Raw genomic sequence first — 19,014 nt, 5'->3', positions numbered from 1 at the left:
GGCTCAGATTTTCTGGTGAAATCTTGTGATTTGACCATGTGACCGGAGTGTGGTGTTTTCAGAGTAAATGGACAATCGAAATGTGAGGGCAGCTGTTCTAGGATTTATAGTAGACAGTCCTTCCAGGTGAGGCACCACTTCACCTGTGGATCCGAGGGTGTCATTTATTGCATCTGGTGCTCCCGGTGTGGCCTGCTGTACATCGATGAGACCTGAAGCAGATTGGGTGACCCCTTCGTCGAGCACCTTTGCTCCATCCACCACAAAACCCAGGATCTCCTGGTGGCCAGCCACTTAAATTCCACATCCCACTCCCATTCTGACATGTCAATCCACAGCCTCCTCTACTGCTAAGTTGAGGCTAGATGCAGGTTGGAGGAGCAGAACCTCATATTCTGCCTTGTCAGTCTCCAACCTGACAGCCTCAATGTCGATTTCTCTAACGTCCAGTAACCCCTGCCCTCTTTCCCCCAACCCTTTCTTTTCCCCCACCCCCCAATTTGTTTTCCCTCATTTCTGTGGCCCCACATCCTTTCTTTCCTCTCCCCCACCCTAATGTCCTCTTCTACTGGATTCCTCCTCCTTCAGCCCTTTGCCTCTTCTACCTATCACTTCTCAGCTTTTTACATAACTCCCTGCATCCCTCCACCCCACCCACCTATCTTTCCCCCTCACCTGGAATCACCCATCACCTGCCAGCTTGTGCTCCTCCCCTGACCACCTTATTCTAGCTTATGCCCTCTTCCTTTTCAATCCTGATGGTCTCGACCTGAAACGTCGACTGTTCATTTCCCTCCATAGATGCTGCCTGACCTGCTGAGTTCCTCCAGCATTTTGTGTGTGTTCTAGGATTCATGTACTGGGATATGAGGGTAGTTAAAATATGCAACAGCAAGACTATGAAAGGATTTGAAAACAAGATTGAAAATGAAGCATTGCTGGACATTGACTCAATATAGATCATTGAGTGCAGGGTTGATGTGTGAATGGGAGCTGATATATGGGCAGCAAACATTTTGGATGAGTTGAAGCTTACGAAACCCAATCACGGTAGGGTTCCTCAGTGTGACCCTGAATAATAAAACTCTGGATCATGGTGACATCACTGGTATTTGTCTATAGCAGTGGCGAGACGTGAAACAAGATGAGTTTCAGTTTTGAGTTGTGCTATTAGATCTTTGAACATTGGAATTGTTATAAAACAGCTTCTGAATGATCTTGCTCACTGGTTACATTAAGATTTAAGATATCTTTATTAGTCACACGTACATCGAAACACAGTGAAATGCATCTTTTGCGTACAGTGTTCTGGGGCAGCCCGCAAGTGTTGCCACGCTTCTGGCGCCAACATAGCATGCCCACAGCCTCCTAACCCGTACATCTTTGGGAATGTGGGAGGAAATCAGAGCACCCAGAGGAAACCCACGCAGACACAGGGAGAACGTACAAACTCCTTACAGACAGTGGCCGGAATTGAACCTGGGTCGCTGGCGCTGTAAAGCGTTACTCTAACCACTACACTACCATTAATGAAGTGAGCAGCAAATTAGAGTCAAATGTTTTAGGTTCAGTGAACCCTGGATACAAAGCATCATTGTCAGTTAATGAACGGACAAAAAGCCAGTAATGTAATGATTTCAGTGCTTGCCTATGATCCTGCAGTTCAATCCAAAGGGAAGCAGGAGGTTCTCCTGATGTGAAGAACGAACAAAATACCCTTGTGCTGAAAATTTGGAATATCTCTGGAATGGTTAGATGAGTTATCGTTTCTGATACAGGTCCCTTGTCGGAGCTGGAAGATGTTACTAGTGAGGAGCATTTTTAAGGGAATAGAACAAAAGCCAAGGAGGAAGGAGAGAGACATATAGACCATAAATTATATACATATACACTTGGAGAAAGGAATTTGCATAAAAAGCAAAAATGTTTCAAGTGGTAGAAGTCCATTAGGGTTAGGGCATAATAATAGAAAATAATAGGAAACATAATAAGAAATTAAAGAACTGTGATTTTTATTAGCTGGACAGACTATGTGACTAATCTAAAGAGGTGAGAGAATGGAAAGGGCAGTGTGGGTAATTAGTTGTGGAGCAGGCTCAGTGCCATGATTATACCCCACAGGCTCAGACCTCTCATCGATACTGCCTTGCTCAAGATTTGTCAATCATTTTATTATCAATGTGGATGCCAGCAGAAGCTGCACTTGAAAACACAGGCTTTTTGGCCACTAGATCATATTCTAACAATCAATCAATTGATTTGATGTGGACCTATGCTCCATTATAACTACTTTAGTTCTACATCCCAAATGCCATTTATTAACAAAAAAAGTTTAAATATCTGTTTTGATATTTTCAGTTGACCATCCCACTCCAATCACCAGACACTTTTGGATCAAGAGTTTCAGATTTTCACTTGCCCTCTGAAGTTCTTCCTCACTACGTAGGTCTGATTTTAGTTATGGTCTCTCCTGATAGAATTTGGTGTACAAAGTCGTTTCAGGCATTCCAACCCAAGAGTCCTATGAAGATGGTGAAGTATATTATGAAACATAATGAAAATGGAATGTAAATCTTGTATTGGGCAGTTGCAAATTACAGAGAAGCACTAATCTCTCTCCTGGGATTCTTCCCATATACTCATTAAAATTACCATACTGAATGTGTCAACTTGCAAATTACTTGGTTTTCTTGAGTTGGGAGAGTAGGTTGCCTTATTAACAATGCTGTAAATGTCCCAATACAAGTGAAGTGAATAGTTGAAACTAGAGATATTGTGAGCTTCCCTGAGCTGATCCCTCTGTACTGCAAGAGTCAAAAGTCCCTATTTTGACTGGCTCTTACGATATGTGACAAATATTTTCAATCTAAATAAGTATGAGGTGATGCATTTTTGGAAGTTAAATCAAGGTAGGACATCCACAGTGAATGATTGGGCTCTGGGGTGTGTTGTAGAACAGAGGGACCTAGGAGTATCAGTACATGGTTCCCTAAAAGTGGCATCACAAGGAGACAGGGTGGTGAAGAAGGTGTTTGGCACGCTGGCAGTCATCAGTCAGGGCAGTGAGTATAGAAGTTGGGACATTATGTTGCAGTTGCACAAGGTATTGATGAGACTACACCTCAAGTATTATGTATAGTTTTGGTTATCATCTTATAGGAAGGACGTTGTTTAGATGTAAAGAGAGCAGAGGAGATTTACAGGAATGTTGCCAGGACCAGAGGGCCTGAGGTATAGAGAGAGGTTGGGCAGGCTAGGATTTGATTCACTGGTGTGTAGGAGACTGAGGGGTGACCTTTGAGGTGTATAAAATCATGAGGGGCACAGATAGGGTGAATGCACACAGTCTTTTTCTCAGGGAAAGGGAATCAAAAACTAGAGGGCACAGGTTTAAGGTGAGAGGGAAAGTTTTAAAAGTGATCTTGGGCAGTTTCTTCACGCAGAGGGCAGTGCGTATATGGAATGAGCTGCCAGAGGAAGTGGTAGAGGCAGTTACAGTAACAACATTTAAAAGACATTTAGACAGGTGCATGGATAGGGAAGGTTTAGAGGGATATGGGCCAAATGTAGGCAAATGGGCCTAACTCAGCTAGGCAACTTGGTCAACATGGATGAGTTGGGTCGAAGGGCCTGTTTCCATGCTGTATTACTCTGACTCTCTTAATGGGCTGAGGTGAAGCCTGGACCAGAAAGAGGGCTGTGGTGTGGGTTGGTGTCAGAGGTGAAAGATGGAGAGCCTAGATTAGAGTGGGGCTTCATGCAGTCTGTTTGAAGTAGGGATAGAGGGAGCATTGGAGGGCATCAAAGAGACTTGTTTTCGCTGGCATCTTTTGTAAAAGCACTTTTAAAAACAGCCAAGTACTTTTGAGCTCTGGTCATTGTTTTAATGTAGGAAGTACATCAGCCTATGAATGAAATCCAAGATCAGAGGTGCATTTGTGCAGTGACTCCATTGATAGCGCTGCCCTTTACTCATTTTTATCCAGTTGGTGGTTGGTGCAGTCCATTTCTGGGTATGTTGGTGTGTGGAATCTTTCTTTGTCAGACTGGTATCTGTGCTTCCTTTTGTCTTGCTGTAAGAATCAAACCACAAGTGCATGTCCCATTTACTGTTACACAGCACAACAATGGCTGGGCAACAGAACTAATTAAACTAGTAATTAAACACCTACTAAATAAGTCTCTTCTGCCTACACAAGTTCATACCCCCTCCATTCTCTGCACATTCTGTGCCTATCTAAGAGCCTCTTGAATACCTCTATCATATTTGCCTCCACCATCACCCCTGGCAGTGCATTCCAGACACCTAGTACTTTCTAAATAAAACACATGCCCTGTACATCTCCTTTGAAGTCACCCCTCTCACCTGAAATGCATAGCCTCTAGTATTAGACATTTTGACCCTGGGAAAAAGATACTGGTTGTCTTCTCTGTCTATGACCGTCATAACCTTATAAACTTCTATCAGGTCTCTCCTTAGCCTCCGATGTTCCAGACAAAACAACCCAAGTATGTCCAACCTCTCCTCATAGCACATGCCCTGTAATCCAGGTAGCATCCTAGTAAACCTCCTCTGCACCTTTTCCACAATCTCCACATCCTTCCTATAATGGCATAGATGGAGTGGACAGCCAGCACCTTTTTCCCTGGGTGGCAACGGCCAATAAGAGAGGATGTCCATTTAAGGTGAGAGGAGGAAAGTTTAGTGGAGATGTCAGAAGCAGGTTTTTCCACACACAGAGTGGTGGGTGCCTGGAACGCACTGGCGGGGATGTGGTAGAAGCTGATAAAATAGGGACATTTAAAAGACTCTTAGATAGGCACATGGATTTAAGAAAAATGGAGGGTTATGAGCTGTGTAGGTTAGATTGATTGTGGAATAGGTTTATATCGGTCGGCACAACACCATGTATATATATTGACCGATATAAACCTATTCCATGATCAGAACTCTACACACTATATGGGTCCTTTGGGACTATGTTCTAATGGGGCAACCAGAATTGAATGCAGTACTCCAGATGTGGTCTAACCAAAGTTTTATAAAACTGCAACATAACTTCCTGACTCTTGAACTCAATACCTCGATTAATAAGGGCAAGCATGCCATATGCCTTCTTTACTACCCTATCAACTTGTGCAGCCAGTTTTAGGGAGCTGTGGACCTGGACCCCAAGATCCCTCTGACATCAACACTGTTAAGGGTCTTGCCAGTAACAGTGTACTGTCCCTTTACATTTAGTATGCCAAAGTGCATCACCTCACACTTGGCCAGATTAAGCTCCATTGCCATTTCTCCTCATATCTGCAACTGATCAATATCCCACTGTATCCTTTGGCAATCTACTACGCTATCCACAACACCACCAACCTTTGTATTGTCTGCAAACTTACTAACCCACCCATTCATGTTTTCATCGAAGTCACTTGTATATATCACAAACAGCAGAGGTCCCTGTACAGATCCCTGTGGAACACCACCAGTCATGGACCTCCGGCCAGAATAAGTCCCATCAACCACTGCCCTCTGTCTTCTATGGGCAAGCCAATTCTGAATCCAAACGGCCAAGTCACTGTGGATCCCATGCACCTCAGTTTTCTGGATGAGCCTCCCATGAGGGACTTTGTCAAATGCCTGTTCAATTATACTGTAGACTTGCACTTATGGAGAGTTTCTCTCTTCTCTCCTTTTCCATTGGGTAAAGATACAGGAGCCTGAGGGCACGTAACACCAGACTTAAGGACAGCTTCTACCCCACTGTGGTAAGACTATTGAATGGTTTCCTTATACAATGAGATGGACTATGAACTCATGATCTACCTCGTTGTGACCTTACACCTTATTGCACTGCACTTTCTCTGTAGCTGTGACACTTTACTCTGTACTGTTATTGTTTTTACCCGTACTACATCAATGCACTCTGTACTAACTCAATGTAACTGCACTGTGTAATGAATTGACCTGTACGATCAATTTGCAAGACAAGTTTTTCACTGTACCTTGGTACAAGTGACAATAATATACCAATAACAATACTCAGTTTTATTGTCAATGGCTTGAGTCCATACTGATTCTGATTTGGTGTTGTTCATTAACTGTAATAGTGTGCATCCCAGCACTGCAACAGGGACAATTCAATGGCTCCCCATCATTTCCACCTTCCACGATTTCCCAAGAAAATATTTGGCCATCTTAGTTTTGGTGTGTGCTCCCTTTGAAGTAGTAATAGAAAGGTAACACACTAATGAACAGACAGGGAATAAAGGGACGTGGACTTTTGTGCAAACTGATGGGATTAGTTCAGATTAGTTTGTTCAAGAGAGGCTCTAAGAATAAGGCAGGAAATTATAAGGCGGTGAACCTGATGTCAGTCATGGGTAAATTATTGGAACGCATTCTAAGAGACAGGATATATAAATATTTGGATAGACAGGGTGATTAGGGATAGTCAACTTGGCTTTGTGCGTGGTAGGTCATGTCTAACCAGTCTTGTAGAGCTATTCAAAGAGGTTACCGAAAAGGTTGACAAGGGAAAGGTGGTGGACGTTGCCTACATGGACTTTCGCAAGGCCTTTGACAAAGTTGTGCAAGGGAGGCTGCTCCAGAAGGTTAAATTGCTTGGCATTGAGGATGAAGTAGCCAATTGGATTCAACGTTGGCTTAGTGGGAGAACCCAGAGAGTGGTAGCAGATGGTTGTCTCTCTGACTGGAGGCCTTTGACTAGTGTGCCACAAGGATAGGTGCTGAATCCTTTGTTGTTTATCACCTGTATTAATCATTTAGATGATAATGTCGTAAACTGGATCAGCAAATTTGCAGGTGATACCAAGATTGGGGGCATAGTGGACAGCGAGGAAGGCTATCAAAGCTTGCAGCATGATCTTGACCAGCTAGGAAAATGTGCTGAGAAATGGCAGATGGAATTTAATGCAGACAAGTGTGAATTGTTGCACTTTGGGAGGACAAACCAGGGTAAGACTTACACAGTAAATGGTAGGGTTCTGAGGTGTGTGGTAGAACAAAGGGACCTGGGAATACAGATCCATAGTTCCTTGAAAGTGGCGTCACAGGTTAGACAGGGTCGTAAAGAGAGCTTTTGGCACTTTGGTCTTCATAAGTCAAGGCATTGAGTACAGGAGTTATGTTAAAGTTGTACAAGACATTGGTGAGGCTGAATTTGGAGTATTATGTGCAGTTCAGTCACCTACCTACATGAAAGATATCAATAAGCTTGAAAGAGTGCAGACAAAATTTACAAGGATGTTGTTGGGACTTGAGGACCTGAGTTATGGGGAAAGGTTGAATAGGTTAGAACTTTATTCCCTGGAATGCAGGAGAATGAGGGGAGATCTTATAGAGGCAAACAAAATTGAGGGGTAGAGATAGGGTGAATGCATACAGGATTTTTCCCCTCAGGTTGGGTGAGACTAGAACTAGAGATTGGTTTAGGGTGAAAGGTGAAATATTTAAGGGGAATCTGAGGAGGAGCTTCTTCACTCAGAGGGTGGTGCGAGTGTGGAACGAGCTGCCAGCAGAAGTTGTAGATGTGAGTTCAATTGTAACATTTAAGAGAAGTTTGGATAGGTACATGGATGGGAGGGGTTTGGAGGGATATGGTTAGGTGCAGGTAGATGGGACTAGGCAGAAGCTAAGTTTGGCACGGACTAGATGGGCTGAAGGGCCTGTTTCTGTGCTGTAATACTCTGACTCTAGACTGGCATCATGGTCAGCTCAGGCATCATGGACTAGAGGGCCTTTTCCTGTGCTGTACTGTTCTATATATTCTACATAGTGATGGAGATTTAAAATAAAAATGGAAGGTCACATGGAAAGTTCAGCTGGACGATATATGCATGGAAGAGAAGCAGAGGACAAATCTTGTCCAAAGTATTCATTTGTTTTTCCTTTCACTTGGTGAATAACCTGCTCTGTGCTTCCAGCATTTTCTGTCTTGTATTAAATCAATAAAAATATTTTTAAAACAGAATTGTTAATTTATCGAACAGTTTAACTTTACAAGTATTTAAAGTTAGAAAGTGAAAGCAACAGTTTGACAACCAAGACAGCAGGAGCTCAGAATGGTCAGGGCTTTTTCATTTATACGTTTCATATTTTTTCTTTCTTTTCAAACTGGGGCAACAGGTCGCAATAAAAATCATCGACAAGTCTCAACTGGATGCTGTGAACTTGGAGAAGATATACAGAGAAGTACAAATAATGAAACTGCTGGATCATCCACACATCATCAAACTCTACCAGGTAATGAAATCTAACTGAGCTCCGTTTGTTGTGGTCACCTTTTCGTCCTTATAAAGCTTTATAGCAACAGAATTTTTTTTGTAAAGGATGTCAAGCGAAGGTTGAATGCTAATTGGAAAGATCAAATTCAGGTGGTTTCTTCCTGTCACTGACTCTAGATGTAATTGTTCCATCCTGCTGACACAGGAGTAAGAGGAGGTGTTTCAGCACTGGAGCCTGCTCTGCCTCTTGTTCAGATTAAGGCTGATTTGTGTCTTTTCTTTATCTACCTTACTTAGTTTCATACACTTTAATATCTTTGTGTAAGGAAAGTCAACCATTCTCAGTGTTTGAGTTTCTGATTTCTACTGCAATTTTTGGGGGAGGGAGTTTGAGGTTTTCATGACATTCTATGTTAAAAGGTACTTCCCAATAATGGCCTTGATTGACCTTGTTCTACCCCTTTACAAACAAATTTCCTTCGATTGGGCTCGGCAGGCTTTTGTACTAGGAGCCCCCTGGTTGTGCTCACTGTGAGTCCTGCATTCAGATTGGTAAAGGAGGGTGGTTGTGATATTGTTAATGTGCCAAGGATTTGAGTCTTGGGCCTGGAGTATAATGATATCCTCATATCATACTACACTGGGCCCGTTACTTTTTTTTGCTGCCATTCACTTTGATCTGCTTGGTTTGCTACTGAATATAATATATAAGGTATTTCATAGGCAGAATGAGGAACTGAGCACAAAGTGGGAAGAAGTTTGAGGAAGGTCGCTGACGGATATTTGACTTCTCCCAACATTTAAAAGTGATGTTCAAAAAGCTTCATTTGGTCCAACCAATTATTTGGCAAGTTTGTAGTGGTTGCTCTTACTTATATTAACATCAACTGCAGCATAAGTCTTGGGATGAAGGCATGATGTGAATTCAGTTTCAGTACTCCTTCATTTGTCCTTTTGAATTATGTATGTCGGAATTGTCTCCAGCTATTTAAACTCAACAGCTTTTTGATGGAAACCAGGAAATTATAGGCCAGTGAGCCTTAAATCAGTGGTAGGAAAATTATTGGAGAAGATTCTTAGGAACAGGATCTACTCACCTGGAAAAGCTCAGACTTACTAGTCGTAGCTATTATGGCTTTGTGCAGGGTAGGTCATGTCTTTCAAACTTGATTGAGGTTTTTGAGGAGATGACAAAGATGATTAATGAGGGTCAGGTAGTGGATGTTGTCTACATGGACTTTAGTACAGCTTTTGGCAAGGTCCCTCATGGTAGGCTGATGCAGAAGATCAAGGCACATGGGATTCGTGGAGACTTGGTAGATTGGATTCTAAATTGATTTGGCCATAGGAGTGAGGGTGGTGGTGAAAGGTGTTCTCTGCCTGGAGTTCTGTGATCAGTGGTGTTCTGCGAGGATCAGTCCTGGAATCTGTTGTTTGTAATATATGTAAATGATTTGATGAAAATGTAGGTGTTTTGATTAGTAAGTTTGCAGACGACACAAAAATTGGCAGAGTTGTGGATGTAATGAAGAAGTTTGTCAAAGGATACAGCAGGATATTGACCAGTTGGAATGTGTGTAGAGAAATGGCAGGTGGAATTTAATCTGGACAAGTGTGAGGTGTTGCACTTTGGGAGAGCAAATGTAAGGGGAAAGTATACATTAAGTGGTAACACCCTAAGAGTATTGAAGTACAGAGGGATCTTGGGGTGCAAGTTCATGTCTCCATGAAAGTGGCAACACAAGTAGATAGGGTGGTAAAGAAGATTACGACGTGCTTACCTTCATCAGTTGGGGTGCTGAATATAAAAGTCGGGGTCATACTGCAGCTGTATGAAACTATGGTTAGTCTGTATTTGGAGTATTGTGTGCAGTTCTGGTTGCCACATTACAGAAAGGAGATGGGCACACTGGAGAGGGTGCAGAAGAGGTAAACCAGGATGTTGCCTGGATTAGAGTATAAGAGGCTGGACAAACTTGGATGGTTTTCTCTGGACTGTCAGAGGCTGAGGGGTGACCTGATCGACGTATATAAAATTGTGAGAGGTATAGGTGGGGTAGATAATCTGACTTTTTCCCAGGGTGGAAATGTCAAATACCAGAGGGCATAGGTTTAAGGTGAGAGAGGGAAAGTTTAAAGGAGATTTACTTGGCAAGTTTTTTTTTCCCACGAAGTGGTATGTGCCTGGAATGTGCTGCCAGGGGAAGTGGTGGAAGCAGATACAAGAGCAATACTTAAGAGGTATTTAGGTTAGGGTTAGGGGCAGAGAATGGAGTGTTATACGTTATGCGCAGGCAGATGATTGCCATCATGGTCAGCACAGACGCCATGGGTGAAAGGGCCTGCTTCTGTGCTGTACTGTTCTATGTTCCATCTTCTATGGTGTTTACTGTGGAGCATGAGAGAGGCTGATTTGTTTTCTGGAGCCATATATTGTGAAGGTTGGCAACTCCATATGCAGAGAGAATTCAAAATATAAATGACTGGTCAGCCAGAAAAGAAGAGGCACTAAGTGCAGGAGTCTGCAGGCTGCTTGCCACCAGTCATCAACTTCAGCGACTGCTAATAGTGACAACACCTTGAACTCTTGGATTGCAATCCGGGCCATGGCATCAGCAAGCAAGAGACTTCACAAGGTAGAACACCAAAATATATACATACGGTCATGAAAGGAGATGCCACAACCAGGGGGATAACCAGCTTTTTCATTAACTGCCATCATAGTGTGTTGTTTACCAGTAAAAGCCACCGGAGCACCTTGTGCTAGGGGAAGTGAGTGTTCCAGCAGTCCAGTACATCAGCATCAACAACATAGAGAGAACAGGATTAGTGGTCTAACAGTCAGACTCTGGAGCTGGGAGGAAGTTTGGAACTGGAACTTTAGGGCAGTAATCTTTGTGAAAGAAATGGGAAGATATGGAGGATCAAAACATGGCTTGTGCCGTGATGCAGGAGGGGGGTGCTTCAGATTCTTCAGGCATTGGGACCAGTTCTGAGGCACTTATTGGAAACAGGACCAATGAACTCACGACTCTGTGGTTGTGAAGGGTTTAAGTTAAATTGGTGGTAGGGTGGGCACCAGCCTATAGATGTGAAAAGGAGAATAAACTGCCTAAAAGAATGAAAGTGTTGCATTGCATTACAGGAGAAAATAGCACCATATTATTTAAAAGCAGACTGAGGGAGGAATACAGAGAGAGCTTTAGAATGCATAAATATGAATGTAGTGTGGTGAGTAAGATCGGTAAGCTATAAGCAAAAAGAACTCTTTGGGAATATGATTTTGTGGCAATAACAAAGATGTGGCTTAAAGATGATGAGGACTGGGAACTTAATATTCACAGATACAGAGCATTCAGGAAAGAAAGAGCAGGGAAAAAGAGAGAGGATGACATTGTGGTATTGGGAAAAGAGGATATCCCTGAAAGAGCAAGAACATTAGGTTTGAGTTGGGAAGCATAACAGGTCTGATGCACACCTGGGAGAATACTATAGGCCTCCATTGGTGGAGGAAATCTGCAGGGATGAGCACAGTGATATTGGGGGGGGACTTTAATTATCTAAATATTGATGGGGTAATATTAGCATAAACAAAAAGGAGTGGAGGACTTTCTAAAACTTCCTTGACCAGTATGTTCTCAGCCCAGGTGCCGAGTGAGGTGGGCCAAGTGAGTTCATTGTCTCTGGGAAATAACTTGGATAAGAGTGATCATTGTAACCAAAACTTTAGATTAGTAATGGGGAAGGACAAGGAACTTCTAAATTGGAAGTCGGCTAACTTCAATTAGATTAGAGTGGATCTATTTAGAGTAAAATGGAGCCAAAGATTGACGGGACAAAAGAAAGAGAATGATGGGAAATCTTTGAGGAGACATTTTTGTACAGGCTAGGTATAGTCACAAGAGAGGGAATGGTAGGACAACCAAAGCCAGGGCTCCTTGGATGACATGAATTAAGAATGTGAAGCATTATATACCACTTTTTTATTCTTGTCAGGTGAATTATTCAAATGAGAACTGGGCTGAATTTGGTAAGTTGAGAGGAGAAGTGAAAAGGAAAATATGGCTGGTAAAGACTAGGTTATTAGAATAGAACAGCAATTAACATAAGAAGCTGCCCTGGACCCAGAATACAGATGCAATCACAAGGAAGATGTGCCAGCATCTTCACTTTCTTGAGGAGGTTCGGCTTTTCACCAAACATGCTAACAAACTTCCACAGATGTACTGTTGAAAGTATCCTGACTGGTTGTACCATGGTTTGGTCGAATGTGGAGGAATGCAAGAAGCTGCAGAGAGTAGTGAACTTAGTCCAATACATCATGGGCACATCTGTCCCCACCATCGGTAGTATCTACAGGAGGCGCTGCCTCAAGAAGGCAACATCCATCATCAAAGATCCTCACCATCCGGGCCATGCCATCTTCTTGCAGTTACCATCAGGCAGGAGGTACAGAAGCCTGAAGTCCCACACACCAGGTTCAAGAACAGCTACTTCCCTTCAAACATTCAGTTCTTATACCAACTGGCAAAACCCTAATTACTACAGTTTAGCAACACCATGATCACTTTGGTCACTTTGCACTAAGAAATGGACTTTTTTTTGTTCTAATTGTGTTCTTTCTTGTAAAAATTGTGTATAATTTATGATTAATTTGTTTTTCTTGTGAATGCTGCATTATGTGATGCTATGTGCCTGTGATGCTGCTGCAAGTAAGTTTTTCATTGCACCTGTGCACACATGTGCAGATGAGAATAATTTTGACTTTGGCTTTGAACTTAAAATTTTTCAACTGGCATGTAAATAGTAAGCAGGTGGTAAGAGACGGAAGTGAAATCAACCAGAGAAAGAGAAAGTGATAAACTCTTTGAAGTGCAGGTTGAGGTTAGAATATTTAATGATACTTTGTATCAGTGTTTACCAAGGAAGAGGATGCTGACAATGTATGGGTAGAAGTGGAAAAAGTAAAGGTATTGGATAGGGTGAAAGTGCAGGCAAGATGTACTGGCTATGTGTGGCATGGATAATTTGTCAGGTCCAAATAGTGTGATTCCCAGGTTGCTAAGGAGAGTGGGAGTGGAGATGACGGAAGGTCTTGCCATAATCTTCCAATCTTCTCTAGAGAGGAGGTGCCAGAGGATTGGAAAGTGAAAAATGTGACACCCTTGTTGAAGAAGCTGTGAAGACCTTCCTTATAACTACAGTTTAACATTTTTGGTGAGTAATGTTTTAGAAACAATAATTAAGAGGAAAAGACAGGGACTTAATGATATCCAAGTTAATAAAGGAAAACAACCACTGATTTGTAAATGGCAGATCATGTTTCACTAAAAGCTTGTCACCAAACTCCGAGACCTAGGAGTCACCACCTCCCTCTGTAACTGGATCCTTGACTTTCTAACAAACAGACCGCAATCAGTGAGGATAGGCAGCAATACCTCTGGCACGATTATTCTCAACACTGGTGCGCCACAAGGCTGCGTCCTTAGCCCTCTACTCTACTCCCTATACACTCACAACTGTGTGACCAGATTCTGCTCTAACTCCACCTACAAGTTTGCAGATGATACCACCGTTGTAGGCCCTATCTCAAACAGCGATGAGTGGGATTACAGGAAGGAGATAAAGAGCTCAGTGGAATGGTGTCATGACAACCTTTCCCTCAATGTCAATAAAACAAAAGAGCTGGTCATTGACTTCAGGAAAGGGGGCGGTGTACATGCACCTGTCTTCATCAATGGTGCTGAGGTCGAGAGGGTTGACAGCTTCAAGTTCTTGGGAGTGAGTATCACCAACAGCCTGTCCTGGTCAAATCACATAGATGCCATGGCCAAGAAAGCTCACCAGCGCCTCTACTTCCTCAGGAGGCTAAAGAAATTTGGTTTGTCCCCTTTGACTCTCACCAATTTTTACCGATGCACTATAGAAAGCATCTTATCTGGATGTATCACGGCTTGGTACGGCATCTGCTCTGCCCAAGACCGCAAGAAGCTGCAGAGAGTTGTGGACACAGCCCAGCACATCACGGACACCAGCCTCCCCTCCTTGGACTCTGTCTTTACCTCTCATTGTGTTGGTGTAGCAGCCGGCATAATCAAAGACCCCACCCACCCAGGACATTCTCTCTTCTCTCCTTTTCCATCGGGTAGAAGATACAGGAGCCTGAGGGCTCGTACCACCAGACTTTAGGACAGCTTCTACCCCACTGTGATGAGACTATTGAACAGTTCCCTTATACAATGAGATGGACTATGATCCCACGATCTACGTTGTTGTGACCTTGCACCTTATTGCATTGCACTTTCTCTGTACTCTTACTCTGTACTGTTATTGTTTTTACCTGTACTACATTAATGCAGTCTGTATTAACTCAATGTAACTGCACTGTGTAATGAATTGATCTGTACGATCGGTTTGTAAGACAAGCTTTTCACTGTACCTCAGTACAAGTGGCAATAATAAACCAATACCAATAAAATTGAATTTCTCCATTAAGTAACAGAGAAGGATGATGAGAGAAATGCTGTGGATGTTAGGAAAGGTTTTTTAAACTACCCAATCAAAGGTCAGTTAAATAAGCTGAGGCTAATGAATAGGATTGTCAGCTGGACAAGAGATAAGGAGAGAAAACAGCAAGTTGTTGTAAATAAAGTTGAAAATGTTGGAAACACTCAACAGGTCAGGCAAGGTCTGGAAAGAGAAACAGTTAACTTTTCAGTTCAGGGAAAGTCCCCTGGACCTGAAATGTTAACTGCTTCTCTTTCCCATCGATGCTGCTTGTGCTGCAGAGTGTTTCCAGCATTTTCTGTCTGTAGTTCAGATTTCCAGCATTTGCAGTTTTTGTTCATTTTCAAGTTATAGTAAATGCTTAATTTCTAGACTGGGTGGTGGTAGTTCTGTAAGGATCGTGCGAGAACCACTTTTTTTTTTACTGCTATATATTTAAGTAATTTGGATGTTGCAAATGAACAAAATTTCAAAAATTGACAATGATGCTAAACTCGGTGGTGTGACAACCAATAAGTATTAAAATTGACTGCACAGGACAGCAGAATGGGCAAACAAGTGGAAGTGTAATTCACTGCACAGGTGATGCATTTTGGCAGAAGGAATAGAAGATGTAGTCTAAATCAGTTAATGGTGTCCAAGAATAGAGGGATCTGGGGTTTCATAAACATAGACCTTTGAAGATGGCAGGATATATTGAGAGAGTAGTTAGCAAAGCATGTGGGGTCTTGGGCTTCATAAGTAGAAGTATCGAATGCAGAAGTTCTGGTTAGCCCATTGCCAGAGTATTGTATCCATTTCTACTTGGTACACTTTCAGGGAATGTGAACGATCATGAGGAGGTGTAACGTCATTTACCAGGATGGCTCCAGGGATGAGGCATTTTAGCTACAAGTTTGGTGAAGATGGGGTTGTTCTTGGAGGAAGTAAAATTAAGGGAAATTTTGGTAGAGGTGTGCATGCTCGTGACATGTTTAGAGAGCTGTACTCATTAGCTAAATGACCCAAACTTTTGGATAAGAGGAGATGTGAGGAAGAACATTTTTACATTTGAAAAGGAAATTGGGCAGGCTGTTGAGAGAAACTTGCAGAACTTCAGGCATAGAGTGTTGGGGAATAGAACTTCAAAGAGTCAACATGGACTGAATGGGCAAAATGAGTGGCTCGTATGTTGTTATGACTACAATCATTCCTTATTCCTGAGTCAACTCAAAACCTAAAGTGACATGAAGTCCAGAGTTACAACAGTAGTTTTACAGCACAGGAAGAAGTCATTTTGCCTATTATATTTAGGCTAGTTCTTCAAAGAGTGAGCAAATTACATTCACGTTTTACCTACAGCCTTGCAAAGTGGTCCTTTTCAAATATATAACTTGTCCCCTTTGTATACAAAAGCTGGTTTGTATACAGAGCAGACAGGTCATTCCAACTGTCTTTTAGGCAGTGCTTTCTAGATCTTAACTTTTTACATTTAAAAAATAATATCCTTGTTATCTCCGTTCTGCCAATTATCTTAAATTTAGCTCCTCTGGTTACTGTTGCTGCTGTCAAAGAAATAATTTCTCCTCCTCCCTTCCCCTGAAACCCCACATTGTTTTTGACATTTACTAGATCTCCATAATCTTTTTACGCTTTAAAAGAGAACAAGCCAGTCTTTCCATGTAAATGAAGCCTTCCTTTTCTGGAATGTTCTAATAAATCTCCTTTATATTAATAATAATACAATGTAACATCATTGTATTAATATCCCTCCTAAAACGTGTAGCCAGGAGTGGGCATAGGGCTGCAACCGGCACCTAACAGTGACTTTATAATGGTTTGGTACAACGTCCTTGTTTGTAGCTTTACCTTCTTTCTCCTTATTAATGGTATTTCCTGTCATTTAACCAGATCTAACTGTGTTTTGTGGGAATATAAAAGGGCTCTGGCATTTCTGGATTATTTAGAGCTTAGTGCTGCTATCAGTGGGATTCTTTGTGTGAATAGTGCACTGCCATATTCTTTGTTATATGAATTATGTCATTGCACTGTGAGATCTTGGTCTGTAGCAGATTCATGAAGGCATATAACACCATTACAAAGCCAAACTAAATCCAAGCACTTAATAGTTTTTTTTTACAGACCTGAGCAACCTCAAATATTGATAACCATCTCAAATATGTTATTCACAATTTTTTTTCATTCAAGGGATGTGGGCTTTGCAGGCTGAGTCAGCATTTAATTGCCCTTCCATAATTGCCCTTTGAGAAGGTGGTGCTGAGCTGCCTCAGCTGTTAATATGAAGCACATCATCCTGACCTGGTTACTCTACTAAACAGAACCACATGCCGCAGTCTGACCCAGTCCAAATGTTTCCTCAAGATGCACACTCAACGCAGTTGAACACACATAGTTAGGTCCTGTTGGAATCAGGTTAAGGAGTCGGGCTCTTGTTTGTGGTGGTAGTTACCACCTTAACTAGATACTGTTACAAAGAGTTCTCACTCCTTTTTCATTTGGGCTGGAAGCACAAATGTGCATTGTTTATTGATGTGACAAATCCCATTCATTTAACTGGTTTGATGATCAATGGGCACAGAGAGCAGGGTGCCCAAGAGAGTGGCAAGTTGTCCAGAGTGAGATGGGCAGAATGGTTTTGGCTGAGTGTTGGTGGCAGCTAAACAGAATAAAACAGAAGGACTGGTTGTGAATGATTCTAAAGTTGGCAAAAATCCATTGAAAAACAGCACAAATTGTGTCATTATGAAAGCTTAAATCTTTAAATTAATAAAATTTTGACAGTATAACCCATACGTGAATTACTGAAAAATATCCAGTAACTTGTGTCTTGTAATACGGGATCCAAGTTCCTACATTTCTGTCGGAATCTTATCCTGCAGTATCCATATGGCTTATCTTACAAGTTACACTCAATTATCATCCAGTGCCACTGATATTCTCCACTCTGAGTGAAGTATATTGATGGGCTTAGGTTTTCACAAGCTGCTGGAAAGTAGAGCAGCGAATAAACTGGATGTTTATTTATATATCTGTTTCATCTTAGAGGATTTTCACATTCAGCTGGTTGAAATCTTGTTTGGGATTGGTCATGTCTGGGATATTCCATTTGGCAGGTGTATTATTCTAAGTTTCAATTATGTTTCATGTGGAGCTGAAGTAGCAATTGATCATAGAATCATCGAATCATAGAAAGTACAGCACAATACAGGCCCTTCAGCCCATAATGTTGTGCCAACCTTTAAACCTCACCTAAAAACTACCTAGCCCCTTCCCCCCCACATATCCCTCTATTTTAAATTCCTCCATATGCTTATCTCACAATCTCTTGAACTTGACCAATGTATCTGATAAGGTAAGAATTTACCCTCGCACACATCCTGAAGCATCTAATTATTCAGTCTTGTTTCAGTTTAGTTGCAGACTAAATTCATTGACTGCTATGATCAAGATATTAAGCATGGCACTTCTTAATTCTGTGTTTGTCATTCCAAAACATATTTTCTTGTATGTGGATTCTCAATCACTGGGATCTTGACTAGACTGTCAGATGTTGTTTTGACAGGTTTTATGCAGCAGTGATCTGTTCCATTAATCGCACTATGCTAAAAAATCTCTCCTGATTGCAGTCTACTTTTAAAAAGTCCAGCTTCAGGATCTGCTTTGTTGCACTGCCTTGTTTAGAAGTTCACTGAAGAAATGTTTTATCGTGTGTGGTTTGTGCTCACTTGGGGTGAGGGAACTTAGCCCAATTACAGCAGCAAAAATATCCCCTCAGAACTTGCTGGCAAGCAAAGAATTGGCCAGCTCCTGCCCGTGCTGGTTTTGAGGGAGTGGTGATCAAGTTTGGGCTGACTCGGGGCCTAAAATCCTTAATTTGGATCAGGAACACCAGTCCAGATGAAGGGTCTCGACCTGAAACGTCAACTGCTGCCTGACCACTGAGTTCCCCTAAGAGCTCATTTTTTTTGCTTCAGAAAACACTAAGCCTTCTGCCCTCACAAAGATAAAGGAAAGGAGAAATTCAGCTATCCGGAGCCATGCTGAGTGCTGATGCAGCTGCTTTAGGGGTCAACAGAGGTGTCACCATCCTCCGGAATTATTTTGGTTTCTGGTAATTTAAGTTTGATCCACAGAACATCGCTGCCGGTGATAGTGGAGAAGAACCATAATGGTGCTATAAAAAGATTTGTTAATGCATTTTCTTTTAACACCTTCTAGTAATAGTAAAAATGTTGCCAATGCTGGCAGGTGGAAGTGTCTCACAGT

The 19,014-nt window shown here is 42.0% G+C and overlaps 1 protein-coding gene across 4 annotated transcripts in view; it reads left to right on the top strand.

The window, feature by feature from the left end:
• sik2a (salt-inducible kinase 2a) overlaps positions 1–19,014 on the top strand; it is a 253,352-nt gene that overhangs the window by 39,948 nt on the left and 194,390 nt on the right. For 3 of the 4 annotated variants that reach the window (XM_052040106.1, XM_052040107.1, XM_052040108.1), the window contains one exon: positions 8,144–8,260. In XM_052040106.1, coding sequence (XP_051896066.1) covers positions 8,144–8,260 — 117 coding nt within the window. Of the gene's footprint in view, positions 1–8,143; positions 8,261–13,363; positions 13,459–19,014 lie in introns of all 4 variants that reach the window. The other variant, XM_052040109.1, reaches the window with a different exon arrangement.

Source organism: Pristis pectinata, chromosome 27, assembly GCF_009764475.1.
Source record: "Pristis pectinata isolate sPriPec2 chromosome 27, sPriPec2.1.pri, whole genome shotgun sequence".
Taxonomy (NCBI): Eukaryota; Metazoa; Chordata; class Chondrichthyes; order Rhinopristiformes; family Pristidae; genus Pristis; species Pristis pectinata.
The sequence above is the reverse complement of the archived record's forward strand: the minus strand, read 5'-3'. Positions and strand labels throughout refer to the sequence as shown.